Raw genomic sequence first — 25,094 nt, 5'->3', positions numbered from 1 at the left:
GCCCATGCCTAGTCACATGTCATATTTGCACTAAATCATGATGGTTTAAATTTCTGTATTTTCATGTAGTGTGTCAGTAGAAACTTACAGTTTACATTTACAGACATTCTTTTGAGTTATTGTTATAATCCAGTAACCATCTCTAATGTGTCTCAAAGTTTCTTACATTAAATGGCACTGAATCACATTTTTGTCCCTTTATAACTATATATTTAATTCAACATTTTTCTGTATTCTTTTAAGTAATTCTGATAAAATGGGACGTTTGCTAATTTTCATTTACACTAAATCATAAATTTATTTTTACTTTCATAATATTATCCATTTCAGACTGAAATGAGACAATTTGTCAATATTTAATTGTTCTAAATAGAGCTGAACAATATATTGTTTTAGCATTGATATCGCATGTGTGTATTCGCAAAGCCACATTACAGGATAAGATTATTTTCTTAAATTATGTATATAATAATGACTATTTTGCTTTACATTTGATTTTTCAATTTCTGTACTTGAATATGGTTTGACTCCACAGAAAACCATAAAGCACTGATTATTTATCTTTTGGTTTTGATCTGTCATATTTATATCTGCTTGTAATTTATTTTATGCACACGCACTGCATAGAAAATGACTTGGATCATCTCAGTCGATCATCAATAGAGCTACTCAAATCATCGGGTGAAATGATATATATCTCGCAATAAATATATATCACAGCAAAACAAAATATCACAATGTCAGATTTTTCCAATACTGTGCAGCCCTAGTTCTAAAGCATTTTTTCCTTATAACTTAATATCTGCAATTCATTTTTGTTGTTTTTTTATGACAACAATTTTTGTTGTTTTGTTATGAAATGTTTTGCTTGAAATTGGATATTTGTTAGGTTTAGTGGTAATTTTTGCATTTATTACATATTATTTTGTAATGTAATAATAATATTACTTGCATATTGTTAATGATTTATGTTGAACTGGGACAATTGTAAGATTTAATTGTAAGATTAATTTTATCTCAATATTTTTTTAGCTTCATAATTAAAAATGTCAGTTAGTGCAAGTAAATCTAACCATTGCCCCATTTAAACTAGCCGACTAGCCAAACTGGTGGCGAACTCTGCAAAACCTCACCTTTATTTTTTTTCATCAAGTTGTACCAACGTAAATGTCTGCGTTCAAGACAAAAGAAAGAAAAGTTTTCTTTTAGCCTTATAATTTGATGTTGTCACCATGTTGCTTTGTCTTCGCTCTACTGGTTGTTTCCAGGTAATGGAAAAAACAACGAGCTCACAACATCCGAACAGATAAGAGGAACTGAAAGCAATATGGTTTTTACAGCATCACAGAGAAGGTAGCATGTTTCTCGAATATAAGATTGTGTTTGCACACAATTGACAAATAGTCGCAGGCAAATGAAACGTTCAAGAGTTCACACTTAGATATTACTTGATAATAATAGCAGGTTTGGGATGCTGTCCAGGGAGAAAACCCTGAGCTCGGAGATCAGGGCTCCTGCCTGGTCAATGAGCATGTAAAGGGGTATGAGATCAAATAGTTTTCGAGAGCTCCCCCTGGTAGAGAAAGGGAATGATTGGGTTGATGGGGGCGATTTTTAAAAAAAAAACGAATAAGTTTGGAAAGATCCGATTGGCTTACTAATGATAACAGATGACAGACCAGTCGCTATCAATCAAATCACGTGCTCCTCTCGAATATAGTTTGTGTAACTTCACCTAAGGTTGGCTCACACTGTGCGGTTTATTTTATTTATTTATTTTTTTAACTCCTGAACATTTGTTGCATGTCAGACTGCACGAACATGGCTCCCTCCCATGTCACATTATAAGATCTCAGCTGAACGACAAGGAAGGCGCGCCAAACTCGAAAGAAAATGCCCCTGAAGTTTGATGTCATCCACCCGTGACACTTTCAATATCCTGTGTTCTGAAATGATTCCTCAAAGCAAATGTAAACAATCAGTAGCAGCAAATTTGCACTCAGCTTGTCTCAAAAGTAAAACCAGGAAAATAAAAAATGTTTTGACATTTCCCTTTGGTCATTTGAATTGTCGCATGGATTCACGTCATTAAATTCGGCGCTCCTATTTGTTCTTGGATTGACGCTCATCGCAGCTGTTGTCACACTTCCGGAAAGTGTCTGAAATCCGACACTGTCAAAACTTCATCGGAGGAATAATTTGATCGCAACGGGCACTAAGTGGCTGTCTGTGAACATGTCAAACCAACGATCAAAGATCACAGATTTTAGCCTAGGATTTCAGGAATCTTTTAGGATTTCCCAAATTTGTCTCAGATGACAAAATCTTGGCAGAAATCTCACAGTGTGAGTAGGGCTTTAGTGACAAGGCAACTCTGGCCTGATCAGGCCAGTAATGATCCTGTCTACTGTCCCCAGCATCTCACACGCTGATTCCGGGCCATCGGGCAGTTCTTATTATTGAGTCACATTTATTGAATCACATTTATATGTTTATTCTATAAATGAAAATATATAATAGAAAAAAATCCATATTGTCAAGTATTTGGGATTGAAATAGGATATTTGTTAGATTTAGTTGCAGTAAATTACCCTTATTAAAATGTTCTTTCCCTGTCTTACAATAGTAAGAAAAAAAATTACTACTTTAAAAATGTATCTTTCATGATCCTATGCTGTGAAATATCATAATAATGCAGTATCCAGAGAAAAAAATATATGATGAGACATTTTATTTAGTAATTTACCCGAAATTTATGTTCTCTGGCAGGTGGTGCACTACAAAAAAAAAAAAAAATGCTTTTCTTGCTTAGATTTTTTGTCTTGTTTTTAGTTCAAATATCTAAAAATTTCTAAATCAAGAAGCATTTTCTAGACAAGCAAAACATATAGTCTTGTTTTAAGAAATAATATGCCAAAATGAGTTTTTCCTTAAAACAAGCAAAATAATCTGCCAATGGGGTAAGCAAAATAGTCTTACGTCAAAAGAAAAAACAAGATTAATTTGCTTACCCCATTGGCAGATTATTTTGCTTGTTTTAAGAAAAAACTCACTTCATTTTGGCATATTATTTCTTAAAACAAGACAATATGTTTTGCTTGTCTAGAAAATGCTTCTTGATATAAGACATTTTAGATATTTAGACTAGAAACAAGACAAAAAATCTAAGCAAGAAAAGCATTTTTTTGCAGTGTGGAAGGGGGATTTTTCTACATTTTACAATAACTGATGAATCATTCGCAGAGCAAGGATGTTTCTCTGTCATGGTGACTTTAATATAGGCATATAGTCCTTTCAACCACTATTAACAATGATTTATTTTGCCTTAGGTGACGCTTTGGAGCTGCTAACATCTCCTTCGACAACTATGCAGAAACATCAGTGATCTTCTCAGAGCTTAGACTTCATCATCATGGACACTGAGGATCTCCCTGCAAACAATGCACCTCTCACTGTCAACGAGCAGGTATTCCTGAGTTTCTCACACCCAACATGCAGTGTTACCAAAACACATTTAATTTAACATGTCATCACACGTCCAGCCTCATACCCCACGTTTGTGAGTGTTCAGTCTACGTTCCCAGCACAAGCAATTTTCTTCTGCTGTATAGGTGTTCGCAGAAAGCATTGCTTATGCTTATGTTTTTGGGGAGATGCTTTGGGTTTGTTTGTTTGCTCATTTCACTTGTGTCCTTGTTGGGTTGTTTCTTTGTGTCCTAACGTGTGCTTGGCATCTCTGTTCTCTTTAGCCATTCACTGTCTGACTGCAGAAGTGTTTTCTCAGCTTTTAGGTTCCTGCACTTTGAAATTCCCAGCACAAGACGCGCAGGTATGAACCCTCTCCTGCCTCTGTTCTGCTCTCTGCGCTGCGCTGAGCTTCCCTCTCTGCCTGAGCCTTGCTTTTACTCCTGTGAGGTTTCTTTAATCTCCACTGATTCACACCTGTGAATCGATTTATTCGTTCCGAAACAGGGATTAAAATTGTTACAAAGTTGCTCTTTGCTCCTGATGTGGTTCGCTTTCACATGGCAAAGTTTCTAATCGGACCAAAATAGCTAAAACAAGTCATGAGTAAACTCTCCTCACATTAGTCAGAATTTCACGGTTTATTTTACTCAGCTGTCAGGGTGGGTGGTGGTTTGGTGATTTGACAGGGTGCTCGCGACGTGTCTAAAGAGCAAGGAGGGATGCAGTGGAGAGGTGTAAGAAGGGTGCGCGACGTATTTAAAGACCAGGAGGGAGATGCGTGATTACTGGAAGATTATCACTAGAGGTGTGAACCTATACTGGTCTCATGGTTCGGTTCGGTTACGATTATCATGCCTTCGATTCAATTCGATATCTCCGCGCATCACGGTGCATTGACGATGCTTTCCATATACAGTATTATATTTTAGGGGGGAGGCTATAACATGCTGTCTGTATAAACACACAGACACACAGCACCACACTGTCTCTCATTCAAACACATACACAAACATAGACAGCAACAAACACACACACACACACACACACACTTAAGCCCTCGCAACAGGGAGAGCTTGAGCTGAGCGGAGCTGAAAAACGACAAAAAAAGAAGCACTTTTATGACGGTCCCTTACTGAGAGCTCCTCTCAGCACGAGCTCTCCCGGCTAAACACATATTGCGAGGGCTTAAACAGAGCAGTGCTTGTACTGTTGAGCGAAAAAAAAGAAAGACAGCTGTGAAACATAATCAGCTTTGTCTTTTTGTAGGAAACACACTTTAGATCTTTTTAGGGTAAGAGTTTTTTTAGTTAATACCGCCTATAACTAAATGTGTGTCAGGATTATCGAAAAAAAACAACAACTGAACTGCGCTCATTTCTGCCATCCCCCCTGGATATACAGCGCCCTTAGCATTTGCCTGGATATACAGCGCCCTTAGCATTTGACTATGGTGCCTATGCCACGGGCCGGCCCTGTTGTAAATACTCGTGCTCACCTCCCTCGCGACAGAGCGCATAGGAGATAAATGACGTCAGTACATAATAACTGTTTATGATTATTTCTGAACCAATACCGAATTGTCCGTGTTTGCATCGCAGTGCACCGAAGAAACAATTAATTTTGACACCCCTAATTATCACTCATTTGCGGGCATCCGGGAGTCTCTGTGCATTTGCGGTACACTCCTGAAACTCCTGGGAGTCTTTGGACGAACTTTGGATGTCTGGAATGACCTCCAACCCTACTCATAATTCTCTCTTCATATAGCCATATGCCTATTACATATCCATAAAACACTGTGACATAGCCGGGCTCGGATCATATCGCTTTCTCACTAAAATCGATCCACTCCAGAGTTTGTTCAATAGAGCCGAGACCACCTCATTCGGGCGATCTCGGACCGATTGTTTTGGCGAGGATCCGAGCGCGATTGCTGGATTCGTATGCCAAAAGAACTACGCTAACTGTCTAAACGAGACGGGTTCCGAAACAAAAGTCTAGGTGTGAAAGCACCCTAAAATGCTTGTATTCAGCTCAAAGTGCAATTTAAAGGCTTTATTTGGTACACCTGTCCAACTGCTCGTTAACGCAAATTTCTAATCAGCCAATCACATGGCAGCAACTCAGTGCATTTAGGCATGCAGACATGGTCCAGATGTTCTGCTGCAGTTCAAGGCGAGCATCAGAATGGCGAAGAAAGGTGATTTAAGTGATTTGAACGTGGCATCGTTGTTGGTGCCAGACGGGCTGGTCTTATTTCAGAAACTGCTGATCTACTGGGATTTTCACACACAACCATCTTTAGGGTTTACAGAGAATGGTCTGAAAAAGAGAAAATATCCAGTAAACTTGCAGTTCTTTGGGTGCAAATGCCTTGTTGATGCCAGAGGTCAGAGGAGAATGGCCAGACTGGTTCAAGCCAACAGAAAGGCAACAGTCACTCAAGTAACCACTCGTTACAACCGAGGTCTGCAGAAGAGCATCTCTGAACGCACAACACGTCCAATCTTGAGGTGGATAGGCTACAGCAGCAGAAGACCACACCGGGTGCCACTGCTGTCAGCTAAAAACAGGAAACAATTCGCAATTCGCACAGGCACACCAAAACTGGACAATAGAAGATTGGAAAACGTTGCCTCGTTTGATGAGTCTCAATTTCTGCTGCAACATTCGGATGGTAGGGTCTGAATTTGGTGTCAACAACATGAAAGGATGGATCCAGGTTGGATCCCCTTTTGAACTTCAGAACTGCCTTAATCCTAAGGGCATAGATTCAACAAGGTACTGGAAATAATCCTCAGAGATTTTGGTCCATGCTCTATTGGATTTAGATCTGGGACTGTGGAGGCCATTTGAGTACAGTGAACTCATTGTCATGTTCAAGAATCCAGTCTGAGGTGATTCACGCTTTATGACATGGTGCGTTAAACTGCTGGAAGTAGCTATCAGAAGATGGGTACACTGTGAATATTGATTTTTATTATACGTCTTCATACAAAATGAAAATTTCACACCATTCTGTCTCATGTAAGTGTACATAATTTCTTGTTCTTGTTCTTCTTTTTATGAAATATTATTAAGTTAGTCCTTTTTAAATGGGGAAATCACTAACTGCACTGCTTCAGACCAAAAACTAAAATCCTAAAATGATCACAAATCTTCCATATATCACCCAGTTGTAATTTAATGCCCCTTTTGCTCAGCAAATCTCGTCAGTGTTTATCTAAAATGTCAGAGAGATCAGAAAACTCACAGGTGTAAACTTGACCAAACCATGATCCATTTTCATCATGTCTGCACTGCCGCTTATTAGGAGAGAAAGCAGAGCATTTATAACCAGTTATACCCTTTATTCCAGGTCATTGTCATGTCAGGCCAGGAGACCATCCGTGTGCTGGAGGTGGAGGTGGACACGGCCTTATCTTCTGCAGGGGCTGCAGAGTCTGGGGGTGATGAAGAAGGCTCTGGTCAGAGCCTGGAAGCAACAGAAGAGGCTCAACTGGACGGTCCAGTAACCACAAGCTCTACCACAGCTGGTACGACTGATCAAATGATCTGATATAAATAGATACATTAGATTCGTATCATAGCAACCCGGTGTTCAAGCCATCATCATCAACCAGGCATTTAAAGCCATAATTGTAATAAATGGGTGGTTTGTGTGCAATGCCAGCATTCATTGTGATCCATATGCATGGAAATATGATGCATGTTTTTAAATGTGACTCACTCTTTTGCATGCAGTGACTGTGGAGGTTTCAGCACCTGTAGTGCAGACTGTGGTCTCCAAAGCTGCCATCAGTGTGTCTCCAGCTCAGCAGACCAGCGTTCCCATTACTGTTCAGGCTTGCCCACAGGTGAAACTTTTTTCTCCCATTTTTAGAAGTGAATTGTCTTTGCCTGTAATCCCTTGATCATACATGTTTCTGATGGTCATGTGAATGTGCTCATGGTTGCTCTTATATGACTTGTCTAAATGTTTGAATGAACAGTAATGAGTAATTTGATATGCATTATGTATTGAAAAAACATTAGGGGAGGCCTTATTTTAATGCTATTCTTAAAGTGTGTATATTTAATGCAGATTATTATTATTTTACATTCATTCATTAATTTACTTTTTGGTTTAGTCCATTTATTAATCTGGGGTCGCCACAGCGGGATGAACCGCCAACTTATCTAGCACGTTTTTATGCAGCGGATGCCCTTCCAGCCGCAACCCATTCACTAGGAAATATCCATTCACATTCATACACTATGGACAATTTAGCTTACCCAATTCACCTGTACTGCACGTCTTTGGACTTGTGGGGGAAACCGGAGCACCCGGAAAAAACCCACACGAACGTTGGGAGAACATGCAAACTCCACACAGAAATGCCAACTGACCCAGCTGAGGCTCAAACCAGCGACCTTCTTGCTGTGAGGCGACAGCACTACCTACTGCGCCATCACGTCTAATATTTTACATTTTAATGTTATTTTTTATATTAATGTAATCAAACTTTAACTAAAAATAAATAAAATGTTCTTTTTGTTATGTGTTTTTTGTGCTATTTTCTTTTTTTCAAGTCAATTTTAGGAAGAGAAGCATAATAGAATTATTTGTCAGATTTTACAAAAGATTCCATTAGTTAAGATTCATCCACGAGGTTGTTATTGAATAATGCCAGGCAGGTATATTGGCAATTGTGAAAAACTTCTCTCACTCACTATTTTTTGGCTTAGTCCCTTATTTATCAGGGGTTTTCACAGCAGAATGAACCGCCAATTACTCTGGAATATGTTTTATGCTGAGGATGCCATTCCAGCCACAAACCCACTGTGGGAATGACTCGAAACAAAAACAGCCGAATAGCCCCTTTTCACATTTCCATAACAGTCTTGTGAAAAGGTCTATAACATACCTTAGAATGTTGTAACAGACTTATCAGAATTTAGTATTCCAAACTATTGTTTTCATGTTAATGTATGAACAAAACATGACCAAACAATGACCAATACATTTATTACAGTATTTCATATCTGATAATGTTAATGAAAAACTGAGCCACCGTGCTGCCTATAAATTGTTCATTGTTAATTCTTATTAACTCACAGTGCATAAACGGTTAACAAGCAGATTGTAATGCATTTATGTAATGCAGATTATCTAATAATGCATTAGAACATGTTGAACTATGATTAATAATGCTGTACAAGAATTGTTCTTTCTTTTGTTCAATTCAGTAATTACTAACATTAACGTGTGACCTTAAAGAGTTACTGAAGACATTAATAAATTGATGTATGTAATTTATACATGAAATATAAAACAGCTAATTTTTCATAGTAATAATATTTCACAATATTACCATTACACAAATTTTACTGTTTAACACAGGTTGGTGAGAATAAGAGTCGTTTTTTTAAACACTCAAAATATGAATTATGCCAAACATTTAACTGGTCTATTATTTATATTATTAATATGATCTATTATTTATATTTTATTTTTTAAATTTATAATTAATGGTTTTGTTTAATTATAAAAAACACTGATGCAAATGTCAGTAAAGTACATATCAAATGTTTTGACATTTAAAAAACCTTTCTCAGACTGATTAAACAGATATGGCTTTTCTCTGCCAGGTCCTGACTCAGGATGGTCTGGCGTCTCTGATGACTGGCATGCTTGCCCAGCAGAGTTCTCTAGGTCAGCCGCTGCTCATTCCTCTCAGTATGGCTGGATCAGTCGGGGGTCAGGGTGGTCTGGCGGTGCTCACTTTACCCACCGCCACTGTGGCCACTCTCCCCGGTCTCGCTGCTGCCAGTCCTGCTGGAGGCCTGCTGAAGCTGCCGTTTGCTGGACTGCAAGGTATAAAGCTCACAAGCATTTTGCATTCTGATCTGTGCAAAGTGGCTTTGAAAAAATCGTCCTATTACGCTATTTTAAAGGTTCCTAAATTTGTTTCAGAGGGTGTCTACTATTGTTTTACATACATTCAAAGTAAAAGACACTTAGATTTTTTTTGTTGTATATACTACAATATCAGTTTTTCCTTATAGTTTCTGTAGTGATTGGAAAAAGGGATAATTCATTCAGAAATGAAAATGTGCAGTTATTTTACTCAGCCTCAGGTGAAGATTTTAAGTTTTAAGTTTTCTTAAGGAGAACATTAAATAAGATTTGTTGCTGGGAATTTTTTGTTATCCCTGTAGCAAGGAATTTTTTAAAGCATTAGAGTCCTTATGTATTAACGCTGCGTAAGCACAAAAACTCTGCGTACGCTAGGTTTCATGCTCACGTTTGGATTTACTATATAGTAACTATATTTACTATACGATAATATAAACGTGAGTGTGCGTTGGTCCACGCCAACTTTGTCTGGCTACGTGCATTTTTTGTGTGTGTTTGTTTTATTTTCATTGGCGACTCTTAGAGGCAGTTGTGTTAAATTGCCCACTACAAAGTATCTTTGAGCTGTGCAATGGCAGCTGTATGGGACGGGATTATCCGGATTTCTAGCAGGTATATAAGGTTTCCATACCATACAGTTGACCAGCCAAACATTAAAGCTCAACTTGCAGCGTTCGCCGGTTTTCCCAATGTAATCGGATCGATCTACTGCACGCACATTGCTATAAAGGCGCCATCTAAAGATAAATTTGCATAGGCTACGTGAATCGGAAGCATTTCCATTCAATAAATGTGCAAATAATATGTGTTGCTCAAATGCGCTTAACATAATACACACACTTATTAATGATTACTACTTCTCTTCCTCGTGATGAAGAGTTGGCAATATCTGATGATCAAATGGGTGGGAATCACTCAACAAGCTCATTCCAACAAGGTGTGCTATTTGCACTTAGCCTAAATAGACTACAAAATTTCACACCTTTACATCCAACAATTCCTTTTTTAATTCTTTCACATTGCAATGTTCAGACCCAACTGCGTTAACCGCGTCAGCTAAACTCTTCCACTCGTTTTTTTAATTTTGTTATTAATTCTGGAGGACAATCTTGCAAAAAACACTGTTTTTCTCCGGTCTACCTCCGATAGGAGCACCTCCAATTCACATTCACGTTCAAAGTTTCTCTTTTTGCTTGCTTTTGCCATTGATTTTTCATTTGGTTTTGCCAAAGTAGAGTCATTACCATATTTATTAGGAGAGGAGGCAGGGAAGGGTTTTGCGCTCATGCACGTGAGCTCAGTTTCACATTAATTCAGATGTTCGAAGAGAATATGCGTGGGATTCCGCGTACGCACTGTTTTATACATCAGAATTTTTTACTGCGTACGCACATTTACAGCTTTGTGTGTACGCAATGTTTTAGTATCAATTCAACGCAAGTCTTCGTACATGAGGCCCCAGGTCACTCAAAATCCTTGTATGAATCTGCTCTGATTGATCAGATGGTCCAGTGTGTTGTAATTGGTTAATTTGCTTGCAGCGTGAAGCTGCGGTCACACTAGAGTTTGTGTGTGCGAAATTCTGTTGTACGGTGCTGCATAAAGGGGCGGGATTAAACAAGATTATCAATAAAAAAAAAGTCAATAAAAAAGCGAGCGATCGCTCCATGTTTGAAATTTCTGTCCAGAGAGGTCATGTTTTGATCCTCGATTGGTCTCACGCAGTCAAGTGATGCGATTTCGCAGGTCAGACTTCATCAAGCTTGAACTTTGTACTTAACGCATGACCCTGCGTTGCGAGTCTGATGCATTCGCTTGCGTATGAATGGAAGTCTATGGGGAGAAAAGTCAAGTATGACCGCAGCTTGAGTCAAAAAAAAGTTACCATATGTAAATTTCAACTTTAGAGGCTTCCTCAGCATTTGTAAACACAGAGATAACAACTGTAACGCTTACTTCGTTTTTACATTGGTCTTACTGTATCAATTCGAGTCCTCATTTGTTAGCATCTCCATGACATGTCAACAACACAAACCAAACTCCTCCAGGCCTCAGCTACAGTGTTTGAGGGAGAAAGCAAGGATTTGTGGGCAGCCAATGAAAACCCTAGACTGGCGTTATGCAAATTTACAACAAACACGCATCGATTTCTGGGTGAAAGTAAGACTTTTCAAGCAGTTTTAAGAGTCTAGTCTTTCTTTTGTGAGCCAATAACTCCATTTATCATGCACTTTGATATTAAACGTTGCAGGCTTTTTACATTCACAAACAGACTACATGAATGGTAATATCTGAAAAAGCATTACATGTGCACTTTTCAAAATGACTTCTGTTGGCATGAAATTCTATTGAATGTACACCGATGTAATGTAGCAGATTTTGTTTCTATATGAAATGCTGTATTGTCCTGGCCACTCAGCAGTTCTGAATAATGGAAAATGTAATAGCTCAGTGTTTAACATCAAAAATATTTTCTTGTTTTGATGGTAACCACAGCCTGTTTTCTTTCCTCCAGCTGCTACTGTGTTGAACTCTGTGCAGACCCAGCTTCAGGCACCTGCGCAGGCCGTCTTGCAGCCTCAGATGTCTGCTTTACAGGCTATGCAGCAGACGCAAACCACAGCGGCCACCACTGCGTCTATTGTGCAGAAGGCATCAGAGCCCAGTGTCTCCGTCGCAACACTGCAGACCGCAGGACTCTCCATCAACCCTGCTATTGTGAGTACGGAACAACGTATTGGGTTCAACTAAATCATAAAGTACTTGAATGCAAAGTGCGGTCATACTAAATGCTGATTTGATTTAGTTAATGTAAGTTAATGGATAAATAAAATGTATTTATGCATTATTTTTGAAAGCGTCCGCATTTTACAGCATTTTTACACAAGTGCCTAAAACTTTGAACAGTACTGTAGCTTTGCAGATAGTTTTTTCTAAGTATTAAAGATGTTGCTAAAGTTCTTCTGAATTTAGTTTGTCTCAGTTTGTCAGACTCCTAGTGCAGACAATAATCTCACTGTATAATTAGAATTAATGACAAAAAAATGTTTGGAACTGTAAATTGATATTTCAAACTGATATGCTACACAAAACTACAGAAATAACCAACTCTAAACCTTTTGCACAGTACTGTACATTTGAAAAATTCGATCTTTTAAAAAAAAAAATTCGAACTTTTTTTTCCTGCAGACTGTAGTCTTAAATTATTAAGGATGATTCATAATGAATTTGACATAGTTTGTGTGCTTTTTGTTTTGTTTTCGTCTTCTCCAGATTAGTGCAGCGTCTTTAGGAGCTCAGCCGCAGTTCATCAGCTCTCTTACTACGACTCCCATCATCACCAGTGCCATGTCAAACGTGGCAGGTCTCACAAGTCAACTCATCACCAACGCACAGGGCCAGGTTAGTACTATTCAACTGTTTATTTTGTCTTTTTAACAAATGCATATATACAAGTATGCAGCACTGGCCACTCGAAGACTTACCCACTCATTTTCATTCCAGAGGGAAGAGAAGCCAATCTGTGACGCATGTAAAAAAAAAAGTTTTGACTACAAAACATATTTTAATAGAATGTATATTTTGAAACGATATTAGAGAATGTTTTTATTCAGAAAATAGTTTTAAGGGAAATATTTATAAAGATGTCTCCTGGAAGAATTTTAGAATATTTATCACTGACTAAATTAAGAAATCACATTTTATTAAATTTGATAATCTTATTTTATTATTTTTGTCGTGTGTGTGTGTGTGTGTGTGTGTGTGTGTGTGTGTGTGTGTGTGTGTGTTTTAAGAAACTTATGTTTGTAAAGGATTTATTGAATATTTATTACCAGTGTTACCATGAATATTGTCAATTACTTTTGCTGCTTGTTCAGACTACCCATTTAAAATGAGTTGAATTTTTTTTGTGACAACTCAATTGTTTTATGTTTAATCCACTTAAATTTGTTGAAACGATTAAGTTAACTTACTTGATTTGTGTTGGAACAACATGGAGGAATTGTGTGCAGGGTTCATACGGTCCTGGAAAAGTCATGAAATTTCAACAAGACATTTTTCAGGTCTGGATAAGTTTTGGAAAAGAAAGAAACCTGCAATGTTTTGGAAAAGTCATGGAAATTTGTTCAACTAATTTCTGTGTACTTAAATATATTTGAGATGAAAATAATTGGCAAGTTCCCAGGGATAGGTTGCAGCTGGAAGGGCATCCTCTGCGTAAAATATATGGTGGATAAGTTGGCAGTTCATTCCGCTGTGGAGACCCCTTATTAATAAAGGGACTAAGCCGAACAGAAAATAAATGAATTACAGAATAATGGGTAAAAATTTTTATACAATTGTGTTGTCCATCTCTTTTTTCTGCATGGGTATTAAAAGCAACTCACAGTTTCAGCTTCACTCGCTTTCACTGTACTTTTAGAGACTTTTTGAGTGTCATGTGCAGAATCAATCTCTAACTACAGAGGTAAGATACTGTGGGTGCTAATTTGTACTGTACTTATAAGTCTTGTCAAAAGCCAACATTTATAACATTTTCACACAGACAGCAAGACACTTTCTAAAAAAAACCATTCTAGAGATGTAAAAATAATAAATATAAGCTATATAGATTGTCACATATTTATTGATATGCTGTAATAAATTTGAACGTGCAATTTCTTCTTCTTTACCTCCTGAACGTAGACATTACGCAGCGTTTCCTCTAGGATTTTTTTCCAGCTGTGGCGGCAGGCCTTTTTTTTAAAGACAAATGTCGTGAGCGCAATATTACAAGTCGGGATTGCATTATGTAATAGCCTACGAGCATGCCAATCTCTTTGCTTGCGTGCCAATTTCCTCTGCTTGTGCACAAAACTTCTTGCATGCCCCCTCAAAAATACGCTGCTCAAGCGCAGATCTGCTTGTGCACAATAAACACTGCTGAAGTGCAAGTTAGTGCATTTACGTAACAAGTATGTCTCTAACATTTTTAGATTTGCTAGGAATATTTATGAATGTCTCCAATAGGCCAGAGAAACGGCAGTACGTCATGTTTGCTGGCCTCACGCATCACGCACCTGTCAGTCAGCCAGTCAGTCAGTCAGCACGTAACCTTAAAAAGTTAAACAAATAGCGCACAGCACTACTACGGTTACAGAAAAGTTTGCGCTGTTATAATTCACTTACCTTTTAATACGTTTTGGTGCGATTTATCCCGCCTATAAAAAAAAAAAAAAAACACGACTGAATGTTTTGAATGAAAGCTGTATTATAGTCGTGGCGGGATCAATTTTGGCGTGGCGCCCCGCCATGGAAGAATGAATGTATTTACCTGAACATTTGTAAAAGCTATGGAAAAGTCCTGAAATGTTAGTAGTAAAAATGTGTATGAACGCTGTGTGTGGATCCCAGCATTTTTTAGTGTAGCCAATGCTGCTGATGTGGTAGAAATAGATAGATAAATAAATAAATAAATGAATAAATGATGCATTGATTGTTTGAATGAGTTGAATGAACGATTTATAATTCATTTGTACACATTGTCGTATCATCACTTCTGTGCTTTAGGTGATAGGAACTCTTCCTCTGCTGGTCAACCCCGCTTCTTTGGCTGGAGCTGCAGCGGCCTCTGCTTTACCTGCTCAAGGCCTGCAGGTTCAGACCGTTGCTCCACAGCTACTCCTGAACTCGCAGGGACAGATCATTGCTACGATAGGGAACGGTCCAACAGCTGCTATCCCATCCACCGCTTCTGTCCTCCCCAAAGCCACCGTTCCCCTGACCCTCACCAAAACCACCACACAGGTACTGCAGTGACTAGGGCTGTACGTTATTGGAAAAAACGACATTGGCATATTTAGTTTTTCTGCAATATACATTGTCAAAATATTTTTACAAGATGATTTAAATAACTGTATTACAGAAGAATTCATCGTTTTTTATTGGTAGGGAGTGCATCTGCATAAAATATAACAAGCATAAATGAATCCAATAGAACAAAGATAGAAAGTAAACAAACAGTGCTTTATGGTTTGAAGCAACCTAGAGAGTGTCACAGTATTGAGGTAAAGAAATTAAATAATAATAACAAAACATTCAGTTATCAACATTCAACAACACCCATTCTTTTCTAAAGACAATTTGGACCTTTTTTTTAATCTACTTCAAATGGTAACTATTATAATCTTCATTGTAGAAATAATTAAAAACAATTGATATTTGTTAAAGCTACACATTGAAAATGTCTTGTGTCCGAATGATTTAAATTTGATTGAAATCTTACATAGTCACAATCCAGATTCTGCAATGTGGCTATTGCCGATTCTCACACATTGCAATGTCGATGTTGAAATGATATATTGTGCAGCCCTAGCAGTGGCGCACACTAGGATTGGTGTATTCTGTGCACCGCTTTTGTGATTTATAAGCATTGCTATAATTTTTGTGAACTTCAGGTGCATGTTTTTGTTTAGTTAAAAACTTCAGTACTCCTTTAAAAATGCTCAGCTGTGAGCACTTTTCCTTCTATCTGAACAATTAAATAAACAGTGGTTAGCACTTTGCATAAAGCTTATGCTCGATGCCTTGCCACACTGCTGTGAAAATAATGTGGAGCTTCCAATGAAAAGAACAACTTTAAAAATCAGCTCCGTTTGGGAAAATAAGTTTAGACCAGGTGCATTACTAGACATAAATCTCTACTGGAGCATCCCCCCCATTTATTTATAACATTTATTATATGTTTTTATATTAAAAAAAAAAAGAATAACTGGAAAACTAAAAGACACAACTAAAGTAATATGCTAGGATAATTTAAAAAATCTTTTGCATGAATATTAATTTCATGTCAATTCTGTGAACTCAAGCCACAAGTTCTAGAGGTGCTTTCACACCTGCCTTATTTAGTTCGGTTTATTACTTTATTTAGGTAAATCGCACTAGAATTCGTTTTTCTCATGGTGCAGGTGCGAATGTAGAAATCGCAATCGGGTGCACACCAAAAGCGGACTAAAAAAAGTTGTTCGAGACCTACTTGAAGTGGTTGACTTGGTACGCCTTCAAACAAATCCTGGGGCAATTTATTTGTGGTGAGGACATGATCCAAACTAAAACAGACCCAACTGCAAAAAGTACTGTGCCTTTTTGGAGTATAATAGCTGCCAAAGTCCGATGCGCTGTTCCATCTTTTGGGGTTTGGAGGAAAAATATTTGTTGACGGCGCTTTACCAACAGAGAGAGAGAGAGGGAAAACATTACCTGATTGATCGTTGGTAATATTTCCGGAAGATGACCATGTCGCAGTTTAGCTAAATTAATTCATGCCTCCTCCTAACGCCTTCGCAGACTGCAATGCATTAAAACATTGTTTTCCAGCCGCTGAACTTCATTCTCCAAATGTATAGTTTTTCTAAAGTGATGTTTACAAACTATATAGTATACTATGACCACAATTAGCCAGTGTAGCGACATTTTTTGTCTGCCGGTTTGTTTACTTGCGGGAGTTCATCGGCATTTTCCCGCATGTTAATTCTGACCAATTAAAAAGCAGTTTACGAAATATGTTCAATAACATCTGGCCAATGAGTGATGTGGATTTTGGCACATGACTGCATTTTGGTATTTTTCAACTGGTTCAGACCAAAGCAATCAATGTGGTCTGAAAAGGACGCAAAACGGCAAAAAAATGCTACAATGTATCAGGGTGCTTTCACATGTGTAGTTCGCTTTATTTGGTCCGGACCAAGGACAATAAATGATACTTTGTAGCATTTTTTGCCGTCTTTGAGTCGTTTTCACACCACACTGATTGCTTTGGTCCGAACCTGATAAAAAAAGAACCAAAATTCAGTCATCTGACAAAATCCACATCACTCATTGGCCAGATGTTGTTGAACATATTTCCTAAACTGCTTTTCGATTGGTCAGAATTCACGTGCGGGAAATTGCCAATGGAATACCTGCAAGCAAACAAACTGGCAGACACAAAATGTTACTTTTTACTATGGAAATACAACCGTGCTGGCTGATCGTATCCCTGCTCACAGTATACTATATAGTTTGTATACATCCCTTTAGTCAAACTATACATTTTGGAAATTAAGCGCGGCTCAGGCATGAGGAGGCGTGAATTAATTTAGCTAAACTGCAACATGGTCATCTTGCAGAAATATTACCAACGACCCATCAGGTAATGTTTTTCCTTCTCTCTCTCTCTCTCTCTGATGGTTAAGCGATGTCAGCAAAAAAAAAATTTCCTCCACATCCCATAATGCACATCGCATCAGCCTATGGCAGCTGGATTAGTCCAAAGAGGCTCAGTACTTTTTTTTTTTTTTGCAGTTGGGTCTGTTTTAGTTCGGATCATATTCTCACCACAACTGAACTGCTCCAGGGTTCGTTTGAAAGCATACCGAGACCACCTTTTCAAGGAGTATGATTGCTGCATTCACATCTGCCCAAATGAACCGCATCAAGAGGGAAAACGAACTCTAGTGTGATTCAACTGAACTAAATAAGGCAGGTGTGAAAGCACCCTTATTTGTTGCCTTTGGTCCGGATCAAATGAACCGAACCACAGATGTGAAAGCACCCTAAGAAACAGAGACTGCAGAAATGCAATCTGTATGCTTTTTATTGAAATTTAAAAATGCTTTATTCTTACTGTGAGTATATACACAATGAAATTAATAAAGTTTCATTTACATTTAAGAATTGCAGTGGCAAAATAAGGTTTTTGCTTATTTGCTCATGGAAGTGTGAAATAATTGTGTGAAGAGTGTCCTATTTGTTGATGGGCTGTGATTGATTCTTCAGGGTCCTGTTGGGAAAGTGGCCCCATCCAAAGTGATCATTGCTCCCCAACCGTCAGTGGTTAAACCGGTGACCTCACTCACGGCTGCCGGTGTCATCGCCTGTGGAGAAATGCCTACCGTCGGGCAGCTTGTCAACAGTATGTTTATGTATTACTATTGTACAGAGTGTCTGTGGGGGTCTTCAAAAGTATTAAAATCTTATAAGTCAGTTTATATTCATTTAAGGTCCTTAAAAAGTATTAAAAAGTCCTTAATGCTATTTTACAAGGCATTCAATTTTGTACCATTTTTGATTGTACAATGTAGGTGTATGCTAAAGTCTGTCTGAATTAAATCTGTGAATATTGGGATGCTATGGTGTTTAAGAAATCAATAGTATCCTGCTATACATTTGATATCACGCTGCTTTGTTCACTGCAGCAACCAAGGCAACACCATTATTTATTTCTGCTGTCCTATAGGTGCCACCTGCTGGATTAGCAAATTTATTAAGTATATAAATAATGTTTTAGTTCAGGATTAGTTTCTTATTCAGGATTTAGTAAATGTACTGCAAGTTAAAATGTCACCAATGGTATTGGTTAAAACCTAATGTGGAGATGAGGTGTTTTTTTAAATACATCTACTAAACCAGTGTTTCTCAACCACATTCCTGGAGGACAATTCCACCAGTCCCACGCACATCCCACATCTCCCTACCTAAACACACCCGATCCAGATCATCAGCTCATTAGCAGAGACTGAAAGACCCGTAGTGGTTGTAACAGTAGACATCCAAAACACGCAGCGCTGGTGGTCCTCCAGGAACATGGCTTTTTTTTATTTTTTTATAATGTATTTCTTAAATTTTTAAGCAATTCAGATGCAACAACAAACAAGTGAACAGAACATGGGGGGAAAGAACGAAAAATGTAGTTAAATAAAAAAGGAAAAAAAAAAGGAGGGGGGTTAATAAACATAGCGATGTTACATATTTATGCACCACAAACCTTTACAAGATCTGACCTTGTTAAATCAACCCTCTGATGATTATGGAGGATATGTTTAAACCCACATGTAAGAAAAATGGATTCCACCTCTCATGAAATAAAACATCTTTGCCATCATGACACTAGTTATGTAGTCCAGTGGTACATATTCAAGTATTACCCTGTGCCATAAAGACTTTGTAGAAGTTTCTTCTGGAGATGAGGTGTTAAAATGTATGGAAGGAGTGTTATAACTGTCTTAAAAGGTATTGAATTGCATTCTTTGATGTCTGAATATACCCTGTTGTATATCTTTACTCTTTATGTAATGTTGTACTATTGCATTTACAACCATCTTCAGTCATGAGCAGGAGACGTTCTTTTAAGGTGTGTTTAGATCTGATTTCAGATTTAAAGATTGATGATTCTGTGGTTAATTACGTTTGCGATCTGGAGAGTTTCCAGAAGTGCTAATTCAGTTTTTGTTTTGGTTAGAGCCGTCTGCTGTGAAAGATGAAGAGGCCATTAATCTGGAGGAGATTCGAGAGTTCGCCAAGAACTTTAAGATTCGACGGCTCTCTCTGGGTTTGACACAGACTCAAGTGGGCCAAGCTCTGACTGCTACCGAGGGCCCTGCGTACAGTCAGTCAGCCATCTGCAGGTCATTCACTTTTCTTTCGTATTAATGTACTTTTTTTTTTTTTTTTTTAAACATGTAGTATGTTGGCTGCAGTAGCCTACTGGGCAGTCATAATAAAAGCAAAATGCAAAAACAGGTCTGTATGGGACAAGTCGGATTTATACTTTGGTTCTATAAAATATTGACACAATATATATAAATAAATATATATATATATATATATATATATATATATATATATATATATATATATATATATATATATAGTGGCTATATATATATATATATATATATATATATATATATATATATATATATATATATATATATATATATATATATATATATAGTGGCAATAAAAAAAAAAAAATAAAAAAAAAAAATATATATATATATATATATATATATATATATATATATATATATATATATTTTTTTTAATCCAGTCAGACACACACTGATATACATACAGTTGGGAAATTAAGTATTGGACACATCATGTTTTTTCCTGGAAATAATATCTCTAACGGAGCTGTTGACATGGAATTGAACCAGATTTTGGTAAAAACCCAAACAATACAAACATAAAAAACAAATACAAAATCTGAAAAATTAGTAATATTAGTAATATTTGTGTAATAACAATGTAACGACACAAGGAGGAAGTACTGAACTACTGAAATGTATTTAATACTTTTTATAAAAGCCTTTTTAATGATGGCAGCTTAAAGACGCCTCTAATATGGAGAATGAAGTCGCATGCATTGCTCAGGTGTAAATTTTTCACAGACTATAACAGAGTGTAAAAATCCTGATGTTTCTGTGGGTCTCGTCTATCAAATCTAATCTTTATTTTGTATTTTCTATTGGATTTGAGTCAGGTGATTGGCTAGGCCATTCCACAGCTTGATTTTCTTTCTCTGAAAGCATTTGAGAGTTTCCTTGGCTGTGTTTAGGATCATTGTCCTTCTAAAAAGTCCACCCTGGTTTTATCTTTATCATCCTGCTAATGTAGATGTTAAACTGAAGCAGCTGATATTAATTTACAATGACGAAGGGTGGAGGGTTGCTGAAGAACTACTGAGAGATTTCAGCTGCTGCCTGGGCTTTCATTGTCTTTTTACACCTTCCTTTTGTCATGTGTTCAATACTTTGACATTTCATTTTATTATACAACTTCATGTGTAAACTAATTAGATTTGTTTTCTTTGCATATATGAATTTCTTTGGTTGTTTCACCCCCTCCTTTGTGGACTCTTTTGGTACCTATTAATCTTCTTTATGTCTCCAACAGATTAGATTTTTCACCTAAATCCGAAAGGTTAAGCTATACAGCTCTAATTACGTGCCTTCAATTTCAACTTTAACTAGAAGTGAATCGCACGGCCCCTGATTTCTACCCCCTCCCAGGAGTAGATCGCTTTTGCTATTCAAACGTAATAAAAGGTCTTGATCTCAGCCATATACAGTTGACGTCAGAATTATTAGCTCCCCTTTGATTTTTATTTTCTTTTTTTAAATATTTCCCAAATGATGTTTACCAGAGCAAGGAAATGTTCACAGTATGTCTGATAATATATGTATATGTATATATGTATATATGTATATATGTATGTATGTATGTATGTATGTATGTATGTATGTATGTATGTATGTATGTATGTATGTATGTATATGTGTATATGTGTGTGTATATATATATATATATATATATATATATATATATATATATACACATATACATACATACATGCATACATACATATATATATATATATATATATATATATATATATATATATATATATATATATATATATATATATATATATATATATATATATATATTATGTATTGCCATTATGGCAAAGAGGAAATAAATCAGTTATTAGAAATTAGTTATTAAAACTATAACATTTAGAAATGTGTTAAAAATAATCTTCTCTCCGTTAAACAGAAATTGGGGAAAAAAAATTAATTCAACTATAAATTTGTATCAACTATAAATGTGAGCATGTAAGTATGTGTGTGTGTGTGTGTATATATATATATATATATATATGTGTATATATATGTATATATATATATATATATATATATATATATATATATATATATATATATATATATATATGTATATATATGTATATATATGTGTGTGTATATATATATATATATATATATATAATTTACTCTCTCTCTGTCTTTATAATTACAATGTAAATGTTTGCTCCATTTGTTATACATTTACAAATTTATCTTCATTCAATCATTTATATTGTTTTTTGGCTTAGTCCCTTTATTAATCTGGGGTCGCCACTGCAGAATGAACCGCCAACTTATCCAGCATATGTTTTATGCAGCGGATGCCTTTTCAGCTGCAACTGATCTCTGAGAAACATCTATACACACACTCATTCACTACGGACAATTTAGCCTAAACAATTCACCTGTACCGCATGTCTTTGGGAAACCGGAGCACCCAGCGGGGAACCCACACGAACGCAGGGAGAACATGCCAACTCTGTACAGAAACGCCAACTGACCCAGCTGAGGCGCGAACCAGCGACCTTCTTGCTGTGAGGCAACAGCACTACCTACTGCACCATTGCGTCACCCCATATTTATCTTATCTTAATTATTATTCTTTGTAGAATAAAAGACTAGAATAGTAACTTCTTCATCTCTAAGGGAAAATTCAGATTGTATTGGGTGTAAAAACGTTCTATACACAATTTCCATATACAGTATACACAATTCTATATAATTTCCCAATAAACATAATCATAAACATAAAAATGACCAACCATCCATGTGGATCAAATGTACACATGCTTCACTTCAATATCTTGTGTTTTTGATACTTTGCTAGGTTTGAGAAGCTGGACATCACTCCTAAAAGTGCGCAGAAGCTGAAGCCTGTGCTGGAGCGCTGGCTGGCCGAGGCAGAGCTCTGGAACCAGAAAGGTCAGCAGAACTTGATGGAGTTCGTGGGAGGAGAACCGTCCAAGAAACGCAAACGGAGAACGAGCTTCACGCCACAGGCCATAGAAGTCCTCAACACTTACTTCGAGAAAAACTCCCTTCCGACGGGCCAGGAGATTACAGAGATCGCCAAGGAGCTGAACTACGACCGAGAGGTGGTTCGGGTCTGGTTCTGCAACCGTCGACAGACTCTGAAAAATACCAGCAAGATTAACGTGTTTCAATCCCAGTAGGAACAACGGTGGATTTTACGGACGTGGATGTATTGGTGCTAGCTGCAAAATGACTCAATTGCTGTTGTGATGAAGCCAGCGGTACTCGGATTGTGTGCAGTCTTCGTATAGTATCAGACATACTCTTTTTGTTGTTTCTTTTGTTTCCGTTATGCTGCATGCAGAGTGACGTTTTGCCGTGCCACAACAGTTTTCAATGATAAATGGCTTTCGAACTATTTAAAGTAAAGACGATGCTACAAAATCACGTAGTCGCTGTTTTACGGACAAAAATAAGCACTTAATTAAATATGTAAATGAGAAGAACTTCCAAAATGTTCTCAGTTTTTATTTTTTGGTAGGAACTAACCGCTTAAATTGTGACTACGTTTACATTTAGCTGGTTATTCAATAATTTGACCGGTTTAGGGTTTTTTAATTCATATAATTTTACTGTAAACTTTACGCTGGTGACTGTACTTTAATTGCCTGACACAAATTACTGATACTCGGATATCTCACACTGTTCAAAAATCCAGGGCATATTTATGATTTTTTTTTCCATTTCAGTTTCAGTAAACGCAGCGTTTTTGTGCTTAATGTAGATGTGGTTCGTTCAAGTGGACAATCATAGTACTCTAAATCAGAAAGCATGCCCTGCTTTTATATAGTTAAGACATTTCTAATTTCCATCTTGACTGTCATCATATTTTTGTGTGTCAGAAGTATATGGTTTCACTTTCAAATGCAATTTCAAAGATTACATTAATTGACTTAGAAAATTATGGATTTTACTGTTAGTGTTTTTGCCATAACCTATAAGTAGGGCCAGATGGAATCTGTGGACATTTTTTGCTATTTCTGCTGAGAATTTTGTAAAAAATCTGTGGATTTATGTGGAATTATGTTGGGAGTATCGTAACTAATTACTTAATACATGAAATGAAAAATAATAGTTTTTTTAACATTTATTTAATGTTTAAAATGCAAATCCATCTAGATCCACTTGTTTGGTAAACAAAGCAAGACTCTCATATAATATATCTACTAAAAAAACAGAAATGATTACTTTAGAAACTGTTTTGTAAAAAAACAAACACATTCATATTAGTCAATAAGATTACTGAAATTAATTAAAAAAAACTGAATAAATATAAATTTACACACATTTACACAAGTAAATAAAGAGACTTAATGATAGGCTGAAAATCTGCCAAATTCTGCGCAAGCAGATTCCATGTGGGCCTACCTATAAGCATATGGAGAGATGAAGTGATACTTGCATTCACACTTGTATGGGCACATCTTTTGGAAAGTTTGTGAGCCGTCAAACAAGTGTTATTTCTATCATAAATGCATTGAATAAATTTGGACTGCGCTGTCATTTGTACAATTTGTGGCAGGAATATTCATCGGTCATGTAATCATTTTCCTATTTGGTACAACTGTCCAGACAGAAGTGTGTTGTAACATGTGTTTCACATGTTTGTCTTAAGCATAAAGCTATATTGTTCTTATGGACCTTCAGTATTTATCTAATGAATTCTTATTGGTACAATACCATGCATTTACATTTTAACATTGTGAAGAAGGAATGGCATTAGATATAGTGTTTTAACAAATGCTATTATTAACGTAGACTAAATGTGTACAAAAAATGAAAAGTTCAGCATTTTAATGTGTGCAGAAGTTATCGATTTTAAAAAGACGCCTAAATGCATTTACAAATTATAAACGATGGTACGGTACTCCATTAACTATATTTATTTTGTATCAATTGTACTATTTGGTATTAACTTGTCATTTGAATAAATTAACACTAAAGAGTCTTGCTGTTTTTGATTTGAATATGTTGGTAAGCCCTTGTCCATCTCTTTCTACAACAAAGACCATCTCAGAATACATTTAAAATGTACAAATATTACAGTGTACAAGTAAAGTTGGTTTTAAATGGCTTGACAGAGTTTAAATTAGACAGTTTGTCATACTATTTATGGTTTCTGTGGTCTTAAAATATGTTTAGAAATTGATATTACCATGGTAACAATATTTTCCACCAAAATGCCACCACTGCATTTATTATCAATGCTCAGAAATCAGAGCAAACTGCTTCTACAAACTGTGTAA

General features: G+C 36.7%; 1 protein-coding gene across 4 annotated transcripts in view; it reads left to right on the top strand.

The window, feature by feature from the left end:
- The window catches only part of pou6f1 (POU class 6 homeobox 1), a 28,598-nt gene extending 3,802 nt beyond the window's left edge, over positions 1-24,796 (top strand). The window contains exons 2-12 of one of the 4 annotated variants that reach the window (XM_017353502.4): positions 3,330-3,466; positions 3,750-3,829; positions 6,827-7,004; positions 7,213-7,325; positions 9,100-9,325; positions 11,883-12,085; positions 12,641-12,769; positions 14,918-15,154; positions 18,164-18,299; positions 19,626-19,791; positions 22,643-24,796. In XM_017353502.4, the coding sequence (XP_017208991.1) occupies positions 6,836-7,004; positions 7,213-7,325; positions 9,100-9,325; positions 11,883-12,085; positions 12,641-12,769; positions 14,918-15,154; positions 18,164-18,299; positions 19,626-19,791; positions 22,643-22,988 (1,725 nt within the window). In that variant the 5' untranslated portion in view covers positions 3,330-3,466; positions 3,750-3,829; positions 6,827-6,835 and the 3' untranslated portion in view covers positions 22,989-24,796. 4 annotated transcript variants of the gene reach the window in all.
- Positions 24,797-25,094: the final 298 nt, after the last annotated feature.

The sequence above is a fragment of the Danio rerio genome, chromosome 23 (genome assembly GCF_049306965.1).
Source record: "Danio rerio strain Tuebingen ecotype United States chromosome 23, GRCz12tu, whole genome shotgun sequence".
Taxonomy (NCBI): Eukaryota; Metazoa; Chordata; class Actinopteri; order Cypriniformes; family Danionidae; genus Danio; species Danio rerio.
This window is presented reverse-complemented; position numbering and strand designations above follow the sequence as displayed.